Source organism: Melopsittacus undulatus, chromosome 8 (genome assembly GCF_012275295.1).
Source record: "Melopsittacus undulatus isolate bMelUnd1 chromosome 8, bMelUnd1.mat.Z, whole genome shotgun sequence".
NCBI classification, from domain to species: domain Eukaryota; kingdom Metazoa; phylum Chordata; class Aves; order Psittaciformes; family Psittaculidae; genus Melopsittacus; species Melopsittacus undulatus.
In genome coordinates, this window is record NC_047534.1 from 46,012,903 (window position 1) to 46,037,162 (window position 24,260).

The window sequence follows — 24,260 nt, forward strand, 5'->3', positions numbered from 1 at the left end:
TTTAAGTGGATCTTAAAACACTGCTCTGGTGTCACACTAATAGCACAAAAGATGATTTTTTAAATATATCACAGCTATTTCAACAAAGAAACACAGTTTTACAAGGGTAACTGTACTAAAAAAAAAAAGGCAGTGAACTGAAGTGTTGTAGAGCAAATCTAAGCTTTATTGCAAAAACATTTCTGTATGAAATATAAGAACTGCTACAATCCTTATTTTTTGCAACTGGAACAATTCAAATATGAACATGGAACACACAAGCGAACAGTGACTGCTATAGTGTTTATTTCTTTCCCAGTAAGGCAAGAAAGAACCTTTTAATAGTTTAATTTTGTGAGTATTAAACAACTAGTGTGAAAAACAAGCTGCATGTAAACTATTTCTACTGCCTCTGCTTCAATGACTAGCTGAGGCAACCTGTTATAGGAGGTGTTAATTGGCAATAGGAGTACAAGTCAGAAGCATGTTCCCCATCGTCCTAACCCAGCAAGGCTAGGTCATTAAAGTGGAAATGAATTCTTTCATGCCGACTTAACCCTTTCAGTACATATTTTCAGCTGTTACATCTAAAGACTATTGAGAAAGATTAACTAATAGAAAAACAAAACCTACAAAAAATTGCATTACTTCTAAAAAAGTATTCACCCTCCCCCTTTTTTCTTTACTTCCTTTCTTTACGTCCTCCAAGACAAGTGTTTCAGGTAATAATAACATATATCATGTAAGGAGGGGGGGGGGCAGGGGGGCTGGAAATGGCAACTGGGGTATAAATGCAATGACAATCATTGTGAAATAATAATTTTCATATTAAAGAATGCATGCAAAGATCAGGCACTTAAAGAGAGCTTACAACTACTATTTTGTGGAGGTAAATCCAACTGTGAGCGTATAGTTTAGTATGGGGAAGGGGGAGGGAAAGGGGGCGAAAACCCCAAACATTACAAAGTACTACCTGCAGAGAGGACAAACTCAGACACAGCAGTGATAACAAAAAGACCTTCAAAGTTCACCAGGAAACCACTGTTCATCTCTACTTACCCTTTGTCAGTAAGTAGCATAACATGATGATATACTCACATAAAGAATAAAGAACTTCTTAGATGAGCCAAATGCTTTTTTACACATCACTACGCCTAAAAATCTAAACCGAACTGACTGTGGAGCAATTTTTCCCTGTATTGAGACAATACAGAAAATACCAACTTGCACATATTCCATCAGTGGAAGTGGCAAAGGGAGTTAAGCCAGATTCACAGATCTCAATGGTTCTAGCAACACTGTCATGACAAACACCAGAAGCCATGTATGCATTTTCAACAGTACAGGAAGTTAATGTGATCAGTCATGACATAGGAAATTATCCAGTTCATTATAAAAATTGAAAAAAAAAAAAAAAAATTGTAAGAGTTCATAAAAAGGGAAAAATATATTACTTTGCACTGTGAATCACACACTAATTACTAGCAATCGGAAATTTTATTGCAGTTTTCGAGCTAGTACACACAGAACTTTATAGTTAGTTCCACATCAACAGGATTATATTTTGAAGCTAGCATTATGTCTAAACAGTTTGTATGTTTAGGCCCATTTTTATACCAATTATAATCAAGCATACATAACAGACCACAAAATACCATAAGTCTCAACAAACAGCCTAGACTTCTGAAAGGATCACATTGTCTTGTTACACCATATGTCAGATGAAATAAAAATTGTAGAAATATGTTTAGTCTCATAGACAGTCTCAGTCTCCAAAATTGAGTGGGGATACTAAGGAAATATCATGGCACCAACTGGTACTTTAAATTAAAAATATCAGGGAGGGGCGGGGGGAAAGAACCCACTAAAAAAAACCCAAACTCAACCTTAACAGGCTAGATTAGAAAAGAAAAAAAAAAGGCAAAAAGAAAAACTAAAAAAAAAAAAAAAAAAAAAAAGGAAAAAAAAAAAGCTCCAGTATGTTTTACAAAGTCCTGTTTCCTAAAAATCTGTGTCCAGGTTCATATTTACAACAGAACTCTATAAACAGCAATACAGATGGACTTGGAATATAAAAGGTTTCCCATCTCCCCTCCTTTAAAAACCAAACAAAATGAAACAAAAAAAAAAAAACAAACCAACTCCACACCAAGAAACTAAATTACAGAACATGCAACTTTGAATAGTTTTGAGCAGTTGGTTACATGGGTTGGGATCACCAGTTTGCAAACACCTCTTCAGTGCAGAGCCAAAACTCTACTGCTTACTTTTTCTGTTTGTTTGGAGGGTTTGTTTCTATGAAGTTTTGTTTGTTTCAAAATTAAACAAAACTTCAAGCAAAAATAATCTCTAGTTCACTGGAAAACTCCACAGAAAAACTGGCCAGTTTTAGTTAAAGAAAGAATGCCACTGAAGTTTTAGATGGATAGATTAGAAACATAACCTATCAGTAATCTCTCTTGAACTAAGTTTCATGGAAGAGGTATAGTAATCCACATGGGCACGTGCAGGATTTCACATCTACCTGTAGGATAGATGAGCAAACCCTATTAGAACTGCCAAAAATTGTCAAAAAACTAACAGGTGTTTTACAGAAAACTCATGTTTTCCGATACTACCATTGAAATGTTCTTGTAGACTGAGGCTTAAAGCTTACCAAGAAAAATATGTGTTTACCAGGAATTGGCACCAAACAATGCTAGCTAAATTTATTTTGAGGTCAGATAAGCTTAATTTTACCACAATGAACTTCACAGAAAATTATTTTACTTAGTCTAATTTTTATTAGAAATCAGTATTTATTAACCAACATTAACATGCATTCATGATACAAAATTGTTTATATACATATCACCTTGATATAATTTGCAGTAATCAGACTTTTTGCACTGTTCCCAACAACTCTTGCATGAAATGGCCTCTTAAATGTATCTTTCCTAGTTCTAGTACTTTTTCTCTCTTTACTCCAGACAAATTCGAGACAAATAAAAAAGCATGGGAAGGTATGCTGCATCACTGCAATTAATATTCCTTATTATCAAGCATAAAGACAAGCTGGATTACATGAACTTTAAAGGTCCCTTCCAATCGAAACCTTTCTAAAAGTCTATGACAATGCTATTGTTAACAAAAAGCCGTAAGATCCTCAGTAACATTGTACATATTTTTGAAAATAACTGTTTTTTTCCAACCTCAAACTATTGGGTAAAAAGAAAATCCACAAAATACGAAGGTCAGTTTCACTCCAGAATAAGCCCAGGACTAACCTGTTTTCTATTCCTAGCACTATTGTACTGGGTAATGGGCATTGGGATTTAGAAACGAGAGCCTCAAGGCAGATAACAAGTCAGTATTTGCAGATTTGGTCTATCTCTGGAAGTCTTGTTCTAATGCAGATTTTTAATTACCTTATCCTAAACCATAGCTCTGCCAAGAAGGTAAAGCAGCCCCCTTAGTGAGTGCTGTCTGAGGTCACACTAAAGTACATTTTGTATAGCAGAGCAGTTACAAGGGATTTACTCAATATGTAAAATAAAGTACTGGGTTCTTTCTATATGCCTACAAGCTCCTTGTTGTGAAGAGCTGGTCCTCTGGAGACAAGCAGGTGAACTGGAAGACTCAGTGGCAGTATGTAGGAAGGTGAGCTGTTTGAAAAACAAAACACACACCCCTCCCAAAATGAAGTAAACAACTAAACTAAACATAAAGCCAAAACCCCATACCACTACTAATACAAGAACACCACTCCAAACTTCCAGGAAAAAGTGAATAGGACTCTTCACCACCACAGGAATTAAACAGAAGCTCTTGTTTGAAAGTGATATACAGTAGCACTGTAACTTGCAATATTCAATAGCATGGGTTCAGAAAGAAGGAACAATTTCTAAGAGAAATAAATTAGATTTATCACTGTAAGGGGGCTATTTCCTGCTTACAGAAAGGAACATTACAAGTGAACAGGTGTAACACAAAAGGCATAAAGATGTCTTCTCTTGTTTAGGCTTCCCCCTCCCCTTTCTTTCTCATTATGGCTACACTCATTTCCTCATCCAAGCTCCTTTGTCTCTGGTGGGGAAAGTATGCTGGTCTACACTAGCAATTAAATTGAGGAGAGAGAAGCTAATTGCCTAATTATTAGAAATAAGGAAGTTGAGGATCTGAGGCCAAGAGAAAGCAGGTAAAAATGGTCTCTAGAATTTACAGGAAAATAGTAGATCAGAGGAAACTGTAAATGCCCAGGTACAACCCACAAGCTTTGTTATTTTTAGGTTTATGCCTGTTTGCAATTAATATGTAAGGTATAGCTGTAGTGCAGCTCATCATAGCTTACAGCAGCTTTTATAACACAAAGTATGCACCATGTTGTAAGTACAATCATATGACTGTCCCCAAACCAATTCTAGCATGCTTCTCTCTCCCTCTTCCATTAGCACTTTTGGCTATAAATCACACTAGAATCACTCAACCATGTTTCAAATGTAGGAAAACTATACCCAGCCTTTAGCAATTCCCAATAACTTTCAAATAAGCCTACACCACCCATGGAGCTATGATCATTTTCAATGTAAGCAGACTCAGGCTACATCATACTCCCCAAATTTCATATGAAGCTTTCGGCTGAACAGCCCTGTATTAAAACACTAACCAATGCAGTAAAATACTCACCCCAGACCATGCAAGTAAAAAAGCTTCTATATCTAAGGTATATTTTTCTCCTTAAAGCAGAATCATGCATTTTGGCTATATGAACTGAGGCTGAGACTTTCTACAGAAGATGATACAGGCAATCGATCAAGTCATTTGAACTTTTTATGGGAGTTAACACTGGATATTTTTAATAGATGAAAAATGTTTTGTCACTGAAAAAATGTTCCTAATTTTTAAATGGGTTGACAGCTTCTGAGGAAAAAAGTAAAACTGAAATAACCCACCCAAATTGTACACCATCTCATCTACTGTGACGTACATTAGAATTCCAGAAATACTAACATTCTTAGTACTTGAGAATTTTGCTGGAAAATGTCTTACAAGCAATGGCACAGAAATGATGCACAACTTTAAGAACTATAATTCAGATTTATTCCCCTTAGGGTACTCTCAAAAGGAATACATGAAGCTTCAGATACATGTGAAAAACAGGTAATAGAGTATTACCACAATTCAAACCACAAAGCACGTACACCCAGGAGATACAGGAAGAAAAGAGTCATGCAGCTGAAACAGACATTGACACAGTTAAACATTCTACAGCTTTCCAAAGGAAAGAAGCACTTCATTAAATAAAGCACATTCACACCCTTCAAACTAAAATCCAATGTGGTTCAAAGATTAATAAACTAAAACAATTTTTCAGTAAAGATGTTATGGTCTTGATTTGTTGGGTATTTTTCTGGTTGGGTTTTGGGGGGTTGTTGGTTTTGGTTTTTTTCTGGGGGTTGGAGAGGTGTTTATTTGGATTTGATTTGGTTTTGAGGGTTTTGATCAGTTGGGGTTTGTGTATGGTTTTTGGTTGGTTGGGTTTTCGAGTGTGTTTAGTTTTGTTTTATGGAATACAGAATCTTAGGATGCAGATTAGCCAAGTAGAACACATCACTTACTTCAGGAGACACATCAGCTTACTGAAGTAACTCAAGGAAACTTGCACTTAATTCTTAATTGGGAATGAACTACACTAAGCCTGACCTTCCCTTCCTGCCAAATCACCAGCTCTTATTTCTGAGGCCCTGCAGAATAAGGAGTCAGCAGTGCTCTTTTCTAACAACCATTCTGGCTAGATCAGCAGATGAAACATAACTTTAGATCAGTAGCAGGTCTCCCAAGTTCACATGGTGCCAGAGATGTACTAAATGGGACAAGCATATTCTAAAAAACCATGATAATATGAGGGAAAAGGGTTCCACAGCACCAAGCAGTACAATGCTTGAAACCTCATAATCAAAGTGACAGTTTTCAAGTGCCATTTACAATGCCCTAATCTGGAAACATCCCAGCTAACCCATCTGATCAACTATTTCACAGATGGAAGCACTTGATGGCTAATTGGCAAGTCCATTATTCAAATAAAATAGCTATCTGCACTTCTATTTTCTATATTCCAAGTCAAGGTGTAAACACTCCTTAGAAGACACAGGTCATTTCTGTCTCTCCCTCCCCTCCCATTTAGATTTTTTCCCTTCCCCTCTGCCACCAAGTATGTTAAATCAGAAATAGAGAATCAGTTTTATTTTCCATTTATTGCACTAGAACAGTTGTCTGCACCAACAGAGCAATGTAAATGAGTATTAAAAAAAAATCCATCAAGTAATAAAAAAAAATTTCAACATGTTTTATAAGTGTCATTATTGCACTGCTTCCTATCACATCTGGATTCAGGAAAATAGACAGGATGTGTTAGCATGAACAAGAACTTGGATTATTGTTCTGAAAGTGTTGAAGAGAGAGTTCTGCTAAAAATGCACTTTATTTGCTCTCACTCTTAAACTGTATCCAGTAGGATTGCCTAATAGAGGCATATGTGGCACTGTAGCAAACAATAGCTCAGCATACAAAATGAAGAGGAGTATTGCTCCAAATTCCTGCCTGCTACATAAGTATAATGCTTTTACATACCCCACAAAGCCTGTTAATTTGTCTGCAGCAAATGTACAATGCAAGTGAAGTATTAAATCACTAGTGAAATTCTGTGGTGGGCAGTACTCCAGGGGGATGAACAGAGAGACAAAGAATGAACCAGGAAAGGGAGGATAACTAAAAAACATGACAAGAGACAGGAGGAGGAAGGGAGGAGACCATACAAAAGAAGGAAAACAAGGGCATTGCCAAAATCTGAACTTCCATGAACAACAGAATGGAAATTAAAGTAATAAGCATTTTGTTTGGAACATTACAACACTTTCAAACTTCTACCATTCCCCCATATCTTTTTTTAAATCACTCAGGTTTTTTATATATCTTACCACAGGGCAAAATAAAAATGCCTACAATACCCAGCATGTAAGACAATTTCTGCATAAAGCAGTGTTGCAAAGGCCTTATCTACTACATCAAGGTCAAAAGTAAACATGGGTGCCTTCCCACACAAAGAACACAAAGTTAATGACCAAGTTCACTGCCAGGAAATACTGTGGATGGCTTATGTGATGCCAAAAGCTATCAGATTCTCTTCCCTCTTCTCTTGTCCACCTGCTGCCTCATGAAGACAGCTTCTTCACAGAATCACAGAATCCCAAGGGTTGGAAGGGACCTCAAAAGACCATCTAGTCCAACCCCCCTGCAAGAGCAGGGTAACCTAGAGTACATCACACAGGAACTTGTCCAGGGAGGCCTTGAATATCTCCAACATAGGAGACTCCACAACCTCCCTGGGCAACCTGTTCCAGTGCTCTGTCACTCTTACAGTAAAGAAGTTCTTCCTGATGTTAACGTGGAACCTCCTATGCTCCAGTTTACACCCATTACCCCTTGTCCTATCACTGGATATCACTGAAAAAGCCTAGCTCCATTATCCTGACACCCACCCTTAACATATTTGTAAACACTGATGAGGTCACCCCTCAGTCTCCTCTTCTCCAAGCTAAAGAGACCCAGCTCCCTCAGCCTCTCCTCATATGTTCCACTCCATTAATCATCTTTGTGGCTCTGCGCTGGACTCTTTCAAGCAATTCCCTGTCCTCTTGCTCATCTAAGACTAGAAGAGATGAAATGGCTCAAAATTTCTAAGCCACAAAGTCAATGGAGAGAAAGTTTATTGTTGAAATATCACCTTAAGATCACTTCCTTAAAGGTATGTTTATTAGCCATATAAAGACAGGCTTGGGGCAGTGGAATTTAGCACAATCCACCTCTGGACAATTCAATACTGAAGACCAATCAGCCACTCAATAGCATGCTCAGAGAGCAAGTATTACAGAAAGAGAACCACCATGAAATCACTGAAAGGATTTTTCAAGTGGAATAAAGGACACAAAAATACTTGGAAATAAAGTTGTAAAAACATTAATCCAAAGAGCACTTAGGACAACACATTGAGTTTGGAAATGAAGAAAAACAAACAAGATAATAATCAGAAGAGGTGTTTTTACCAAGGTGGAAGACCTGAGTAATTGCTATTGTAGAAACTAAGGCAAGTCACTGAGAAACAATTTCTTGGCAGAGATCAAATAGGAACTGTGCTGACCAAGCACTTGCTGTTACTTGAACGTTAGTTACAAAGCAAATCAAACAGACTGTTAGCCGACCTTATGCGATTCACTCCTCTTGCTAAGCAAATCGCCAGCAACAAGAAAAAAAATCCCCAAACTGTTATAAAATTACTTTGAAAATTATTCTCTTTCTATGAGACTATACACACAGATGATTCTTATGTTAGCAAGAATGACTCAGATGTTTTTACTATGTTCAACTTTAAAAGGAAAACCTTCAAAGACAGAACAACTGTGGCACAGCAGTAAGAAAAACAAAAAGCTTTGTACAACTTTTTAAAACTCTCTGGTATGAACAAACAGTAACAACTTTGTTTACTTTCCAGCAGGACAAAGCACATCCAAAAAATATCCAACTTCTCTCTTCCACCTGATTCACTCTGGATTATCATTCACCTATCAATCAATCAATACTTGGAACAAAAGCAATCTTTGAAGATCCATTGAAACTGTAATTTGAGGACTTAAAATTATTCTTTTTGAAAAGCTCTCCTGCTGATTCAATAAACCAAAAGACTACAAAAGGAGTCAAGATATCCAGTGCAAGCAGCAACTTGCATTCAGTTTCCTGCCCTTATTTTTAATCCAATATGTATTCATCAATTCATTTAAGAACCAATTCCACATTTAAACAAACACAGAGCAGCTCTGCAGACCAAAGCTGTTACAGTTCTGCAAGCTTTTAAATGTTACGTTCTATTGTCTGCAACAATCTTCTAGCAAGCTTTAAGTTAAAGCTGAGAAATTCAGAAAGCAGCAGAGAGTTAACTGTAAATTTGAAAAACAGCTTTGATATGCGTCAAGTTCAGAGAGGACTAAGAAGTGAAAGCTTGAGTGATTAGACTGCGCAGATGTTAAAAAAATGAAGAGTCATGAAGCAGGCTGGCAGCTCAGAGGAACAAGAGAAATAACTGTTTAAGAAAGTAAAACTAAAAATAACTGAGGGCTGCTTGAAGATTCGCTAAGAGAGCGTGAATAGAATTTCAGCTATAAAAAGGAAAAAAATTATGCACCAAAAGTTACAGTTTATTTGGCAAAACACCTAGAGGCTGTAAATCAGCCTAGAATATTTCACCAAATGCTTCAGTATTAAAACAATCCTTTTCTAGTTATACTGGACACGAACACACTACACACAACCAAAGGAACCTGTGGGTTTGGTAATTTCAATCATCTCAGAAGGAAACTCACACACACATCACAAAACCTAAGACAAAAAGAACTGATTACTCCAGGACCAGACTGTATTCTCAATGTAGAAAAGAACCCTGGAGGCAAACGAGAAAAGCAGAGAAAGGCCAGCTACTGTGGCCAGCCAGGAATACAAAGGAAATTACACTGGAGCTCTTTCCTTAGGGAAATAGTTCTTCCTACAAGCCTCAGACAAAGAGGTTCCTAATGCTTGGGTTTGGAGGTTTTTTTTTCCCTATATCCACAGTAGTCACCACAATGTATTAAGATCAGCCTGGTTTAATTTTCAAGAGTACCTGCCCTATCAATAGGCCAAGAAGACACATACTAGGACTTGCTCTAGTGGTAGCAGAAGTCATACAACGTGTGTAGGTCTCCCACTGGAACAAGGGCAGCTGCCAGAAGGCCTTTTTGCTGTGAGTATAGTTACAGTAGTGAGGACTACAGAAGAAATGAAGAAACAAACACACATATCTGTGGCTATAATTACCTGCAAGTGATAAATGTAACTCAAATTACATCCTAAAATTTACATATACTTCAGTGTCTTACAATACCAATCAAGATGCAATCCAAGGACTTAAGTACATTATTTATGAGGGAGCAAGTGGGAAAAAAATTATGCACCAAAGGAGCTCAGCTATTCAGAACAATCTTTATATCTGAAAATCCATATAATTGGAAATTTTTTATTTTATTTTGTTTCCAGAGTTTTTCAATCCAAAATTTAAAACTTTCAGATGCCAAATGAAAGGTTTATAAACATTATGTAAACTCAGCGCCAACCCAAGAGTTCATACTGACAAAAAAACCCCAATCAGGCTGTAACAATAATTTGCATACACTTGCATAGCATCTGTAGAGTCAGAGATTATTACTATGAACCATTTTTTTTTACATGTTGTTTAAATACAGTAAATGGAACGTTTCAGAATTTATTAATATTAGAGAAGATATTAACAAGCTATATACTAACCTGTCCCAGCCCAGGCATGCCGCCTCCAAGTCGCAGAAGTCTATCCATATTTCTAGAAAAACAGAAACAAAGGAAAAATGTTCCCAATCTCTGAAGTGTTTACTAAATTGCTATCTATATAATTCACCTTCAGTCACTCAGTATGTCAAAAATATTGGTGGTAATTACAACACAACATCAGACTTCCTGTTAATTAACACCACATATTAATTCAAGAAGCTGTCTTCCATGCTAATTAACAGACTTTGTTTTATTGCTTTGGTTTTGGGTTATCCCCATTTCTGAAGACAAGCACTCTTGACAAACTTCTCAAAACTTTCCTCTCATTCAATTAATTGGGGGATTTTTATTGCTTAAAACAGCACCTACACCCAGGAAGTGCCTAAAACTTATTAGTTATACAATCAAGTTTACTCCAATTTGTTCAGAAAGCATCAATAAAAACGTGAAAGTAAGGATTTTAAGCATCCTCATTAGTAAGTTCTGTGCTAATTAACTTACAGCTTGTCAGTTATTATCAAAACTCCATATAAAAGACACTGAGCAGATTATGGATCTCTGAATTATCATCAAAAGCTTTTTTTTTAATGAACTCATTATACTAAAAAGAAATACTGTAAAGTAAACATTTAATGTGTATATAGTTAGAACACTAGTGACAATACTGTCATTTAATACATTTCCAGTGTTGCATGTGCCATTGCTTTAGTACAAGATTATTCCAATCAATGCAACTAACTCATTACTTAAATAAATAAATAAATAAATAAATAAATGAAGGCAGCAGCTTTTCTACCTTGCAACTTTCAAAGGAGCGACCTCCAGGAACAAGAACTGTTAAGGTACTCTACTAAAAAAAAATTACACTAATATTTATTCACTTTCTGTTGTTAAAAAGCACTCTAGCAACCTACAATTTAATTGTGGATATCTAAGTAAAGGTTCTGTCCCTGCTGTAACAGACCTTTATCTTGCTTACTTATCTTTAGTTTTTTTAAACTCAGTGATAAAACAAACAAAAAACCTACCAAATATTACTTTTTAAACACCTGCTTTCAGCAAATAAAGCCATTTCCAAAGGTTATAGAAATGAGTAAACTTTACTGGCTTATTTTATTTGTGACATAGAAGATACTAAATAATCAGAAACTTAACTGCACAAGTCTTAATGCAACACAACAAAGCCTGTTCAGGTGATACAAAAGTAATGAAGTAGTAACAATACTTCCAATATACATACTCCAAATGGACATTACACATAACAGAATTATACACATAATTTCAACAGATTACATTAATACTAATACAAGCTTTTAAAAAAAATTAGTTATGCAAAAGAACATTGAACTTCTCAAGAAAATAATTTGCTTTGTGTATTAAAAGTCTTTATGTTCAAGGTTAATGTCATCTCATTATTCCTTTGAAATTTGCTACTATTTTTTATGGCTAGATACTAACAGGCTTTATTTCAGTTGAAGTTTGTAACAGGTATTTTAAGCTTCTTGATAACACACAAAGAAGCAGCATTTGAATTTACCACTACACAAGATTATCTAAGTCCTACTTTAATCATGGATGGAAGTTCACCCATTTCAAACAACAGTATCTAAGACACATGGATTTGTATCACTTGCTCTATTTGCTAATTTCACTTTCCTAGTTTAATGCATTAGGCAAGCTATTATCTTCATATGATTCATTCGCTTGATTTTGTAGAACATGCAAACCCAGCAACTGGGGCCTCAAATAACATCAAGTACTTTCTTACATCTAACTTGGCACTATAAGAATTAAAAGTGATTTATTAAAGGGTCAGTGGCTATGCTTTTCTTTTCACTCAGTCACTGAAACCAAGCTTCTTTATTACAGGCAAAGGCTACACATAAAGCATACAAACTTTTCTATCCTGAACTATAATAAATTCCAAATAAAGTTGTAGGATTTCCATGGAAAGGTTAAGTTGCTGTTTAAAGCTATTATGTAAGCACATGGTAAATGGCTTCAAGTCACAAGTACAAAGCAACACCAACTTAATTTCATTTTACCCCTCTGTGGTAGATACTCCTCCATTGAAACCCACAATGACTCATCTTTCATGACACTAATGAAGGCTGAAGAGTAGCTGAGAATTAGATTTACAGTAACTAAAATTATGATCAATCATGGCTGCACATTTATTTTAAGAAACTTAGTCTCTACAACTGGTAACCATAAAACTGGTCTTGCCTATAACTACAACTTCCATAAGATGATGAGGTGTATTACCTCTGTACATTTAAGAGGTAATATTGAATAACAAATCTTATATCTACTTACACTTCACTTTACTCATGAAGTTATTTCTAGTTAATTCATATTTACATAATTCATCCCAACTTCTAACCCAACCAAATAAATAGTACATAATTTATAAAAACATATTTTTTCATATTAAAGTTGGATTAGAATAATTGGTTACACAAACTGAAACAAGAAAATTTCATTGTCTTATAGAACTGGAGGGATATAACATTTCCCACCCAGAACAGACTAGCCACTGAAAGGAAGATGTCCTGATTCTTAAGACAACAGCACAAAGGAAAAAAAAATATTCACGAACCAGTTCTAGATGTACAGCAAATTATTTCACTACTTCTGTGTTTTGACTCTGGTTAGAGTTCTGGCAACTAATATTTTTCTTCCTTATCTGTAACTGAACGTGGTTTAGTTAGTTACAGTATATTTATACCTAATCATAATTGTTTACTCTGCATAAAGCTTTGAAGAATTTAGGCTAGTGTTCCAAATTAAAATCAGTTTTATTTTTTGTTAACCCACTGTGCCCAAGCATTTCAGCCTAAGTTCAGTTTATGAAATAATGCTTTTGTAAACCTTTAAACAGCTTGAGCAAAATTTTTAGGTCTTAATTAAGATAACCTTAGCATTTACAAAGAAAGCAAATATACATTTCTAACCTGGTGCTCAGAAAGATGTGCTAGCAGACAGAAAGCTCAGTAGCAGCTCCCACTTTTGACTATAAAGATGATGCCAGGAAGTCTCTTTCCTGTAGAAAAGAAACAGAAAGGAGGGAAAGGGCAGAAACACAGTAAAATTTAGAAACAGTAGTTATTTAAAATGAAGTGTTTCACTGATGACCTACAAAAGGACAAAGCATCACTGAAGCACCACCCAAAGAATGCCTTTTTTTTTTCCCCCCTCCTTGTACTATATAATTCCTGGAAGCTGTACATGCCATGTCTTGCCCAAGTATCTGTAACACTGAAATAAGTTCCCAAGTTTCTCAGAATTCCATGCAAGGGTGAGGTATTTTAATAATCTGTTTAAACAATTTAATGCTAACAAATGATTAAAAATGCTGTTGCAAACTGGAACTGTGGTCCTCTGTTTCTAGCTTTGAAAATTTTGCCATAGTTAAAGATGAACTAACCACAAAGGTAACGCACATTCCACAGGTATGGACAGTTCTCCTGTTTGCTTCTGCAAGACCAGTTGGCTTCATTGGGAAAGTCACAGAGGCCTTCAGGTTTCCCTAAATTCAGGTTAAGAAAGGGTGCTCCACATGCAGTTTAGGAGTTAAAAGTCTCCTCCCCGAATATACTGCCCACTAATTCAATCCACTCAACCATTTGTACTGCAGTGTTTTAAAACAGATCTGTGAAATGATCTGTGGCCATGATTTGATAGACATTTTTTTCAATGTCAATGTTAACATAAGGAGCAGTGGGGAAGCTGCTGCTGCTGCTTACCAACTTGATGCTGCTTTCTCAGTACTGCCAGGACAGCCATTTGTGCAGCCTTGCAGTAAACTGATAGGCTAACAAAAATGTTGGTTTTAACCCTCTTCACTTCACAGAGGATTCACACTGCATGCCAGAAGCAGTTGTCTTGACATAACACAAAGAGGTCTTGGAAAAGCTGATTGCTTCTAATATTAATCCAGACCCCAGAAGACATTTATGTCAAATCATTATTTAAGCTGATGCTGCCCAAAGAATGTCTTTGGAGTTCAACTTTATTTTTTTTTATTAGGAACAGAGGGAATTTAACAAAGACCATTCTGAACCTTAAGTAGAAGAGGAGAAAGAACAAAAGAGTTTCTTGGTGGTGACAGGCTGGGATGAAATTCCACTAAAAAGTCTAAAGAAAAAAGTGACTACATTTCTGCTGGCTTTGAAACAGGAAATGATCCAGATCAGACAAAACAGAACCACAACAGCAGCAGTTATATTAGCCCAGGCTGCAACAGAACTCCATCCAGTTCACAAGTGGGCTTCAGAGTTGCAACCCAATTCAATTTTAGCCAGCTGGCCACCCAGGAGTCTTGCACCTCCTTCCTCACTTCCTACAATGATATTAAAGAGACAGATCTCTGTGAGCTTAATGGGTTTCCTAGGGCAGGCACACAACATTGTAACTTACAGGTGAGAATTTTTCCCCTCTCTGCTGCAAAGTGCAAAAGGCTAGTTTTAATTACAAACTTTACACATCTGCTGATTTTTCCCCATTACACGTAAAGATATATATAAAACCCACAGAAGACTAAACAAACAATTCCATATCAGAGCGTTGCAGAAAGCCACAAAAATCCAGTTATAATCGTAATAAACTTGCACTTTGGTGGGACAAAACACAACCAAACAAAAGACCCTAGCTAAGTAGATTCTCTGTGTATGTCTATGCTTGAAACACCTCAGTTAAAAAGCCATGGATATACGATGGTATTTAAAAAAAAAAAAAAAACAACACTCCATTATTGTAATTTTTTTAAAACTATCTTGGCTTCAAAAGGTAAAAGTTTTTTGCTATTGATCATGTAGTATAGTATATACTTCATATATAGATATATATATAGTATATATTTCATGTTGAAGTATACACAGAGCATCTCACAACTGACCTGAAAACAGACTTTTTTCTAAATCATGTCTAATATGTGTTCGTAATACTACTGCTAGGTAACTAACAATTGGCAAAAGTTGTCCATTTGGAGAGCTCTGGTTCACCATTCAGGTGTTGGTTGCTACTTTCAAGTCACTTGAAACTTGATTTAAATGCTGACTTTTAATAACAAAAATATTTTTTGTAAGGTAACATAGGGATGAAATTATATAAGTGCATTATGCACAAATGTATACATACTCACAGGTATAAACCAATAGCCACTGTGCTTATACCTGACAAATTTCAGCACATATTTTGAAACTGACTTGAAATAGGCTTAAATTACTGTATCTTTTTGCATGAGACAAATTTCACACTACAGTGCACTATTTTTATCTAGCATTAACATTCCATGATGCAATCCCTAAAGGAAAGAGGGTTCTCCCAGGTTGACAATTTCTGAGTTATTACAAGAAAAAAATAAAATTAGAAATAGCTTCAAAATACATGGAAAACACTGGCTACTAAACTACCCAATTAGTGGAGAGAGTATCAGGCTAGACATGGGTGACAGCAACTTATTCCACACTTTGCAATTTGTACACTGAATGACTTAGTGCAAATCATTTCGTATTTAGTAATTCAGTTTCTTCACCTGAGTCTACATACCAAGCTTTTTATAAGCACTTCCAGACCTCCTGTTGACAAATTCCACATAGCAGATGGATTAACAACTTTAACAGCACTTTAACAAGTGGTTTAAGGCTTTTTGCTGCAACTATAACAGTTTCAACTTTACTAGGGATGACAAACAGCTATGAAGGTAAATTAATTGAGAAACTCCATCTTGCAGAGAAATATAATTTCACCAAGAACAAAACCTCACTGCAGGTAAAGTCACCAAATGCTGAACGAAAGAAGCTTCAGAGACTTCACATGTGACAAGAAGGGCGGGTCTATCTTTCTATACTTTTTGTATGAAAAGATAAAAAACCCCACCAACATTAATTTGTAGTAATCTGTTAAGTAAAGCTAAAGATTAACCATGCCATAAACAAATGCAGTCTCAGTACTGCAAGTCCAGAGCTACATGACTATTTTGCTTCTATGACGCGCTTAGCTCTGTAAACCCAATGTTTCTGGACTGTACAGACCTGTATCTCAACAGAACTGAGCTGACTAGATGGTATGCAGGTTAGCTTCTCAGACTCTGCCTTCTGATTTCCAGAAGCACAGCAAACCTAGTTCTAACTACATTAATTGCTAAGCTAGAGTCACCAAAGTAACCCAGACTCAAGCAGGCTACTCTAGAGCTACTTAACACACCAAAGCTGCAGTTAAGGGAAAAAAAAACCAAATCACAACATCACAGAAATCCACAAAAAAAACCCCAACAAAACAACAAATCACAACATCACAGAAACCCACAAAAATAATTTTAACTGTATGCTACATATAAAGTAATGAGCTTTGCTGAAATCTACATAAGTGTGGGTACCATGGAACAATTCCCTGCCATAAACTCACAGAAACATAGAATAGTTAGGGTTGGAAAGGACCTTAAGATCATCTAGTTCCAACCCCCCTGCCCCACACAGGTACATCATACACTAAGCCACGTCACCCAAGACTCCATCATCACACTAGTCTCCTATTAATCTTAACTACCTGTTTTTTCCCATCATCCTAGATGTCAGGAGATAATTGTAGCTACTGTCAGAATACACTCCATAATGTTTGTCAAGGTTGAACTGCTTCTAAGAAAATTTACAAGCTAACATTAAATAATGCCAACATATAAATTACTTCTGAACTATGCTCTAACTTCTCATTTTCTTAACCACAGATATCAAATTAATATCCCTGACATGACACATTAGAACACCTGACAGAACACAAATTTCCCATTAAGCTGTAGGCAAAACCTAGCTGCTCAAAGTCACACTGATTCAGAAACAATTCATCTGCAAGCCAATTTCCCGATTTCTTCACAAGTACAGGTCTTTTACTTGTTTCCATAACACAAACTCACAAACAGTGCTCTTCTCAGCAGAATATTTTTCCAAGTGTTCTCCCTGTGTGCAAGCATTACGGCACACCTTGAGCTCACAGGGGTGAAAGCTTTTAAGACTAATACAAACCTGTAAGACTTTTCAGCAAGCCTAGTATCATTTCAGCTACATACAGCTTTCAAATACATCTGCATAAAATTTTTTAAAAGTCGAGCTGAATCCTTGTTGTTTTCCTGGTTTCTACAGTGTACTGGAAACAAGTACAATTTTAAATTATGACATCAGCATACACTCTCATTTATCAACTGTTTACAAGTATCCAACTACAACACATGACTTGTTCTGGAAACGATACTTAGAGGTCTGCTGTATACCCGAAACTGCTCTGTTAATTCTGATTATAGCTCCATTTCTACGCAATTCAGCTTCATCCTTTCTGACGCGGATTAAAGAGTTCTACTCCTCGTGTCCCAGCCAGAGCTCCCCCACTCCAGCGGCACTCGAGTCGCACACCGCCGGGCACCGCCGCAGCGCTTCACTCCTGAAGCAGCAGTTCCAGTCCACGAAGTCCCCAAAACGAGAAGCGACGGCTGCGTCTGGGGAACAGATCTGCGCTGGGGGCACGGCCCGCGACACCGGCCAGCAGCTGCGACCCAGGCGCTGCCGAGCGAGACGCGACGGCTGCTCTCGGCTGGGAGAGAGAAGCAGAGCCGCCTGGGCCTCTCAGGCGCTGAGGCCCAGACGGGCCGCTGCCCTACTCCCCGCCGCACCCGAGGGCCGGGCCGCCTTCTGCCGCCTCGCTCCGCCTGTTTCCAGCCCCACCGTCGCTGCCTGAAATTGCCCAAACTTTCTCCGGTCGCAGCCAGCACAAACACAGGCAGGCACCGCCGACCCCATGGGGCCTTACGTGCCCCCCGCCCGGGGAGCAAACACCCCCCCAGGGCTCCTACATCTGCTCCATCTTCACTCCCAGGGAGGGCACGCCACCGCTGCCAGGTCTTCCCCCCGTCGCCTGGCGCTCGGGCCCCGACCCCACGGGCCGCAGTCCCGCCACCACCATGCAGAAGCCGCCTCACGCCGCGGCGAAGCCCACACAGGCCGCACCGGGCTCCCAAGAACGCCGGTGCCGAGGACGCCAGCCGCGTCGAGTCCTCACCTCTACGCGGAGCCGTTCCCGGCTGCGCCACCTCGGTCCGGGCCGCCGTGAATCAGCCGGATTTCATTCAAACCAAGTCCGCCCAGGCCTCCTCAACCACTTCCCGGTTCAAAGGGCACGCGGCTGGGGTTTCCGGTCCCTCAGCCCAGGAAGTGGCGGGGAGGGAGGGGGGACTGGGAGCCATGGCAACGGTGTGTGATGGCAACCGTGTGTCCCGCCGGTGGGCTTGGGAGCAGCTGCGGCCGTTAAACCTGCTGTGGCCCGGCCGCAGGCGGCCTTGGCAGCCGCGGCTTCTCTCGGGGAGGCGGAGCTAGGAGGGACACCTTCTCGGTATCCCGGTGGCGCTGAGGCCGCAGGAAGCCGCTGCTGTCCCCGAAACAGCGAGACTAGAGGGCGAGTTGAGGCCGGCCTGGGCCTGAGGCCGCTAAGGGCATGGCTGCGTCAGTGAGGAAAAGCTTGAGAAGCCGCTGAGGCAGCAGGTCGCACCCGCGTTCTGCTGTGTTTGCTGGATTGTGCACTACCAAATCTGTAACTGCCACAGTTACTTCGAGTTTTTGGAAGCAGAGGGTTTCAGACGCCACCTCTTAGGTGACAATGGAAAGTGGTACAAAGCACTTAAACTATGAAGTGCCGTGGGTTAGTTAGTGGCCGTAGCTCAGAAGCAAATTGCAGTCGAATGGCACCTGTGCACAGAGAACTAAGTGACAGGATAGCAGAAGAACCAAGGCATGTGGCATCAAATCAATAAAAGAATTATTATGTAATAGGAACAGTATCACATGTACTCCTCAAAAGCAGTATTACAGAAAATAAGAGCATTTAAAGAAGAGAATGGTCATTCCTACAAAATCAGCATAAGCAAAACTGGAAAAGTGAGAATTTTTGCCATACATAGAAGATGAACAGGAGATTATAAGATAAAAGCGTGCGTTGGTGATGAATGATGCAGAGAAGCACACTGGAATTTCAATTACATTAAAGTAGGAACAAAATCTCTTGTAAATTAAAAGAGGAAAATACAAGACTGAGGAAATACTTTTTTTTCAGACAATATGTGAAGAGGTCATGGGACTCAGTACCTCGGGAGCTTATTATGGCTGAAACAATGCCATTTTTTAAACTTTTGTTTATATCTAGTTACTGAAGTATTACAAGTATTTTAGAAGGTGTTGGACTACTTAAGAACCTTTTAAAACAATTTATTAGGACTGTGAAAAAGGGTTCCAAGAAGACCATTATGGTTAGTTTTTGAAAGCTCCTTTAAGGATTGAGGATGTATTATTAGAAGATGGTCCGCATTTTCTGCTCACAGACAACTACATGGAAGCAGGTGAAAAGGTAATATGTTATATAGATATAAGTTATGTAGATATAACCTCACACCAATATAGTCACCCCTTCCATGACACTTCGTCAGACTCAGAAGCCTTAGGGTTTTATACCATGATGTGTAAAATGAATCAAAAGAAAGTGTGCTACCATTATAACTGCTGTTTTGCTCTTTAAGAAGGACAGTCTTTTTGGGGAAAAAAAAAACCAAACCAAAACCAACAACAACCAAAACCGAAACACTCCCCCCCCCAACACACACACAAAAGGCCCCATCAGTGTTCCTATAACTGTCTCTTCCATCCCTTTTCAGATCTTTACTAGGCTGAGGAAATCACAAGAGTTACAATTCCCAAAAGATTCTTTAAAAGCTGAAGGCTTAAAATGTAGTTTATGTTGTGGTTCAGACATTTATTTTTTCTGTTACTAATGCAAAACTTACTGATGCAGTTTACTGCTGCACCCACAATGAAACTGTTCGGAAAAAAAAGTAAAGACATACATGTGTCTGTCTGCATGTGTGTGTTTATCTATATATGTCTCATACAGAAGAAAACCTGCACCCTGCTTCAAACAGGCTATTATGTTCTTTCCTAGTTTAACCTGGCAAAACCTAACTACTACAGTCTTGAGACCGTATTTTGAGACTCTTGCATATTTTAATGTCCTCAGAATTAATTAATTATGTGGTAAAAAGTTCTTTTTTTTATGATTTCATCAATGAGGTAAAATATTAGTTCAGTCAACTGAAATGCATTGTATTTTTTCCTGATTTGTACTGTGGTTTTGAGAGCAATCCTTCTATTCCTGTGTGTTCACTGGAATTCTGGCAGAATTCCATGAGAAATACTAAATATATTTCGATCCTCACTCTGCAGTCATGTGTCTTTAAGCACTTCTGATAAAGAGAAGGAAACAAAAATATTTACAAAAAGCGTTCCCCTGTGTTAATGTGTGCAGTAAGGAAAACCAACATAGTTAGGTCTTTCTAATTTACCTCTAATCGCTGACTCAAATGAGCTGTGTCATTTCAAACCATGTGAAGATTTGGCCCTTCTCCATTGAAATACAAAGTGAAACAGACTTTCATTGTTAGTTTTAATTACATTTCAAGTCATAGTATTGACTTTTTAAATATATACATGTATTGAAATTTTAGAAATAAATATAGTTACAGAAGAAGAAAAAAGGAGAAAATAGGAGAAATATTTACGTTAGAAAGTATAGTGAATTAATTGGATATACAGAGGCAGTATCCTAGTTGGTACTTATGACAGATGGTATTTTATATTTTTTATATAAAAAAAGATATATTCTTAATCATATATGTCAAAGAAAAGAGACCATATGTTGTTAAACACTTCCAAATTGTCATTTAATCTGAAGGGCACTCTCTTGCATGCTCCTGAATCCCTTATTGTTTTGGTCTAGCCAGTGCTAATCCATAGAATATTTCTGTTTATTGCTTTACTATATTGCAGCGCTGAGTGAAAATGTTCAAGATATGTTCCCTTTTTTATTGCTTGGGTGGCTGTCATAAGTGGTAAAAACTTCTTTCAAATGGACCCTTACATTCTTGTGGTTTTCCTCATAGTAACCTATCTTTGCTTGTAGTAAAGCGATCAGTAGGGATCAGACTTGCAAAGAGATCACACCTTTTTTTCCTGACTCCTCACTTCTCTGGTGTGTGATTTTCCCCCAAGTCTGTTTGTGATTGGGTTAAAGCAGCAATTTTCCTGCAGGTCTGTAATTAATGAATTTAATTTTACAGAGCTGAGTGATGAAATTGAAGAGTTGTATATAGAATATAAGGAATATACAGAGCAACTGGCCACAGTTTCCTTGCAAATCATATACATAAACAAACAGAATGTTGTTAGTGCTGCTACAGGAAGAAGTCTCCAGGACTTTGTCATAATATTAAAAAATGGAACAAAGCTAAAACTCAACAGCAGATACAATTTTAGAAAGTCTAGGATAAAAATGCACTCCATTTGCATTGTGGATTGCACAAAATATTAAGAGTTGTGGATGATTACATTTTGTATGTTTAACATGTAGAAGAGAGCATAGGGAATGAATATACATTGGGGAGTATAAGAGCTGACATCCTTCTGAGGGGATAATAGAATCAGCAGCCATACACTTCCTTGGTTTTGTTTTTTGTTTTTTCTTCTTAGAACTATGTTTGCTAGTCAAACACTAAAAAAGTAGAGAAACAGTAGTTTCTTAAACTGAAGCCTTTTACCCTGAGAATGGACTGGAGCTCTGCCTTGACAAACCTATATATGGGAAAATGGTTTCCTCTGTCATACTTGGCAAGCACTCAAAACAGTTACAAGTGCTTACAGTGACCCCTGTGACATCCCCAACAGCTTGTAAAATGCCTGATAACTTTTTGCTGTGTACAGACTAATAACAGGTCTTGTCACAGACAATGAATAAAATTTTACAAGATTAGTTAAAGATAGTATATGAGTGAGATGACTTTTTTTAGTCTTCTCAGCAATTCCTGCAATCAGCTGCAGAAGGCTGTTAGAGGTTTGAAAGAGGCTTCATTAATCATGAAACATATGATTATTGAAAACGTGCAAACAAATCTATCTCTTCTAGAACATAGACCTGCCCATTAAAGTATGACAAGTATAAACCCAGATTAATTTGGGTGAGAAGAATGGTAACAATATATTTGGATATAATCCATCCCCATTTTGAAAGAAGAGAGTATTAAGAAATCAAACGTTCCCTACAGTGAGTCATAATACCACCCCTCCCAAATGGAGCCAAAAGATCTCGTTTATATTGGAAGTTTCAGTATTCGCCAGCCAATACAAGTTTCATATACAGTCCTAAAGGAAACTGGACTTTTATCTTTTTATGTCTATTTAAAGTGATGGCGGAGTTGTGAGAACTATCTACAAACCATCTGGAGAAGATAAGGCCAAGAAAAAATCAGTCTTGCTGGAAATGCCTGTGTTGGGGGTGTCAATGGAAAATTTTTATGAGGAAACAGAGAAGTGGGTTTGTGTCCCTGGCAATTGCAAAGGTGCTACTCCGTGAGAGACAGATTATTTAAATAACTGTATAGAAGACTGTAAGTTGAAGACTGTAAATTAAGAGAAAGGTGGTATGTAAGGTGGACATACTGTGGGGTTTTTTTCTGGATTACTGTGGGATGGAATGATGTTCCACCTAATTCTAATTTTTTTCTCTATTCAGTGGGAGTTTTTCCTCTTGTGACACAATAAAAATAAATTTCACGCTTCCTTTAGTACTTAAGATATTTCTGTTGTTAGAATCAAGCATTCCTTTAAAAAAGTGCTGTGTAACTGGTAAATTGTTTTTCACCAATGTCAGGTAGTGAGAGCCAAGAAATAAGACAATTTCAATCACTTCTGTGGCTCTGTCTGCATTAGGATGTAATACAGACTAGTAGGAGCAAATCTGTAGGGCTAAACAGGGTAACCATGTTTTATTTCTTTCAGCATTTTTTACTTTGGATAGCTCTAGTTGAGACCCATAGAGTGAATGCAGTGCCCATTTGCAACAAAAGTGTGTTAAGCATATTCCTGGTATGCAGTTTTTCATATGAAAGAATCCATTTCCAGCATCCCAGACAACTTCACGGGGCAAAATAAGGCATCAAAGTGCGTCGGAATTAAGAGTTTTGCTTTCAAGGCACACCCTGGATCCAAACTTAAACCTTCATATAGATACATTATATGGTTTGTTTTTTTTTTTGTGGCAAGAATTAACCTACAGTATGGAAAGAAAACATGGCAGAAAGCTGGAGAAGAGTGAAATAAAACTGAAGAAGGCGAAGTCCTCCACATTGCTACACATGGGATGCCCAAGGCACTGGGTATATACAATATGTTCTATGGAGAGCCCCAGGGACCTGTAAACTGCTAGATAAAACCCATTCAGTGAATATTTTGATCCTCACAAGAGTGTCACTTGGGAAAGGCACATTTTTTTACAAGAAACCAGCTGCCAGATGAGACCATTGACCATTGTTAAGATCTTTAAAATAAAGCCAAGTAATGTGAATTGGAGCAGTTAACAGATGGATGAATTACTTGTGATATAAGTGATAACCAAGTCAAAGCAAGGTGAGAAAAGGACTTGACATTGCAAAGAACAGCGGATATTTGCAGGGCTAGTAAAGACTGCTTCCCAAATAAAAGTGTTAGCTAGTGGTGAAAGAACTGGAGTGTATCTAATTAAAAATGCATACCAAAGCATAAAGAGAGAATACAAGGGTAAACAAGTGGCAGAGACCAGACTTGTTTTCAATAGATGTAAAATCAATCACAACATGGTGAAAAGGTCCTGCACAAGAGGTTCAGTGTCCTGTATACAATGAAAGCAGCCATTTTGCAGAAAATAGATTTCTTTTAACTCAACTTGTAAAGATATGCTAAAGAAAAGTTATCCACGACTATCCTGCTGGAGGACATAATGATGGTGACAACAGTGAAAGTAATTATAATGTCTTATTAAAGGATGGTAGGGATGATACTATTCTATGAAAA

General features: G+C 37.8%; 1 protein-coding gene across 2 annotated transcripts in view; it reads right to left on the reverse strand.

Moving 5' to 3' along the window:
• PSMD14 (proteasome 26S subunit, non-ATPase 14) overlaps positions 1-18,526 on the reverse strand; it is a 49,243-nt gene extending 30,717 nt beyond the window's left edge. Inside the window, exons 1-3 of one of the 2 annotated variants that reach the window (XM_005152656.3) lie at positions 18,397-18,526; positions 13,302-13,390; positions 10,348-10,399 (exon numbers count right to left, since the gene is read on the reverse strand). In XM_005152656.3, coding sequence (XP_005152713.1) covers positions 10,348-10,395 — 48 coding nt within the window. In that variant the 5' untranslated portion in view covers positions 10,396-10,399; positions 13,302-13,390; positions 18,397-18,526. Of the gene's footprint in view, positions 1-10,347; positions 10,400-13,301; positions 13,391-17,614; positions 17,726-18,396 lie in introns of those variants that run through there. The other variant, XM_031052173.2, reaches the window with a different exon arrangement.
• Between the last annotated feature and the right edge of the window lie 5,734 nt (positions 18,527-24,260).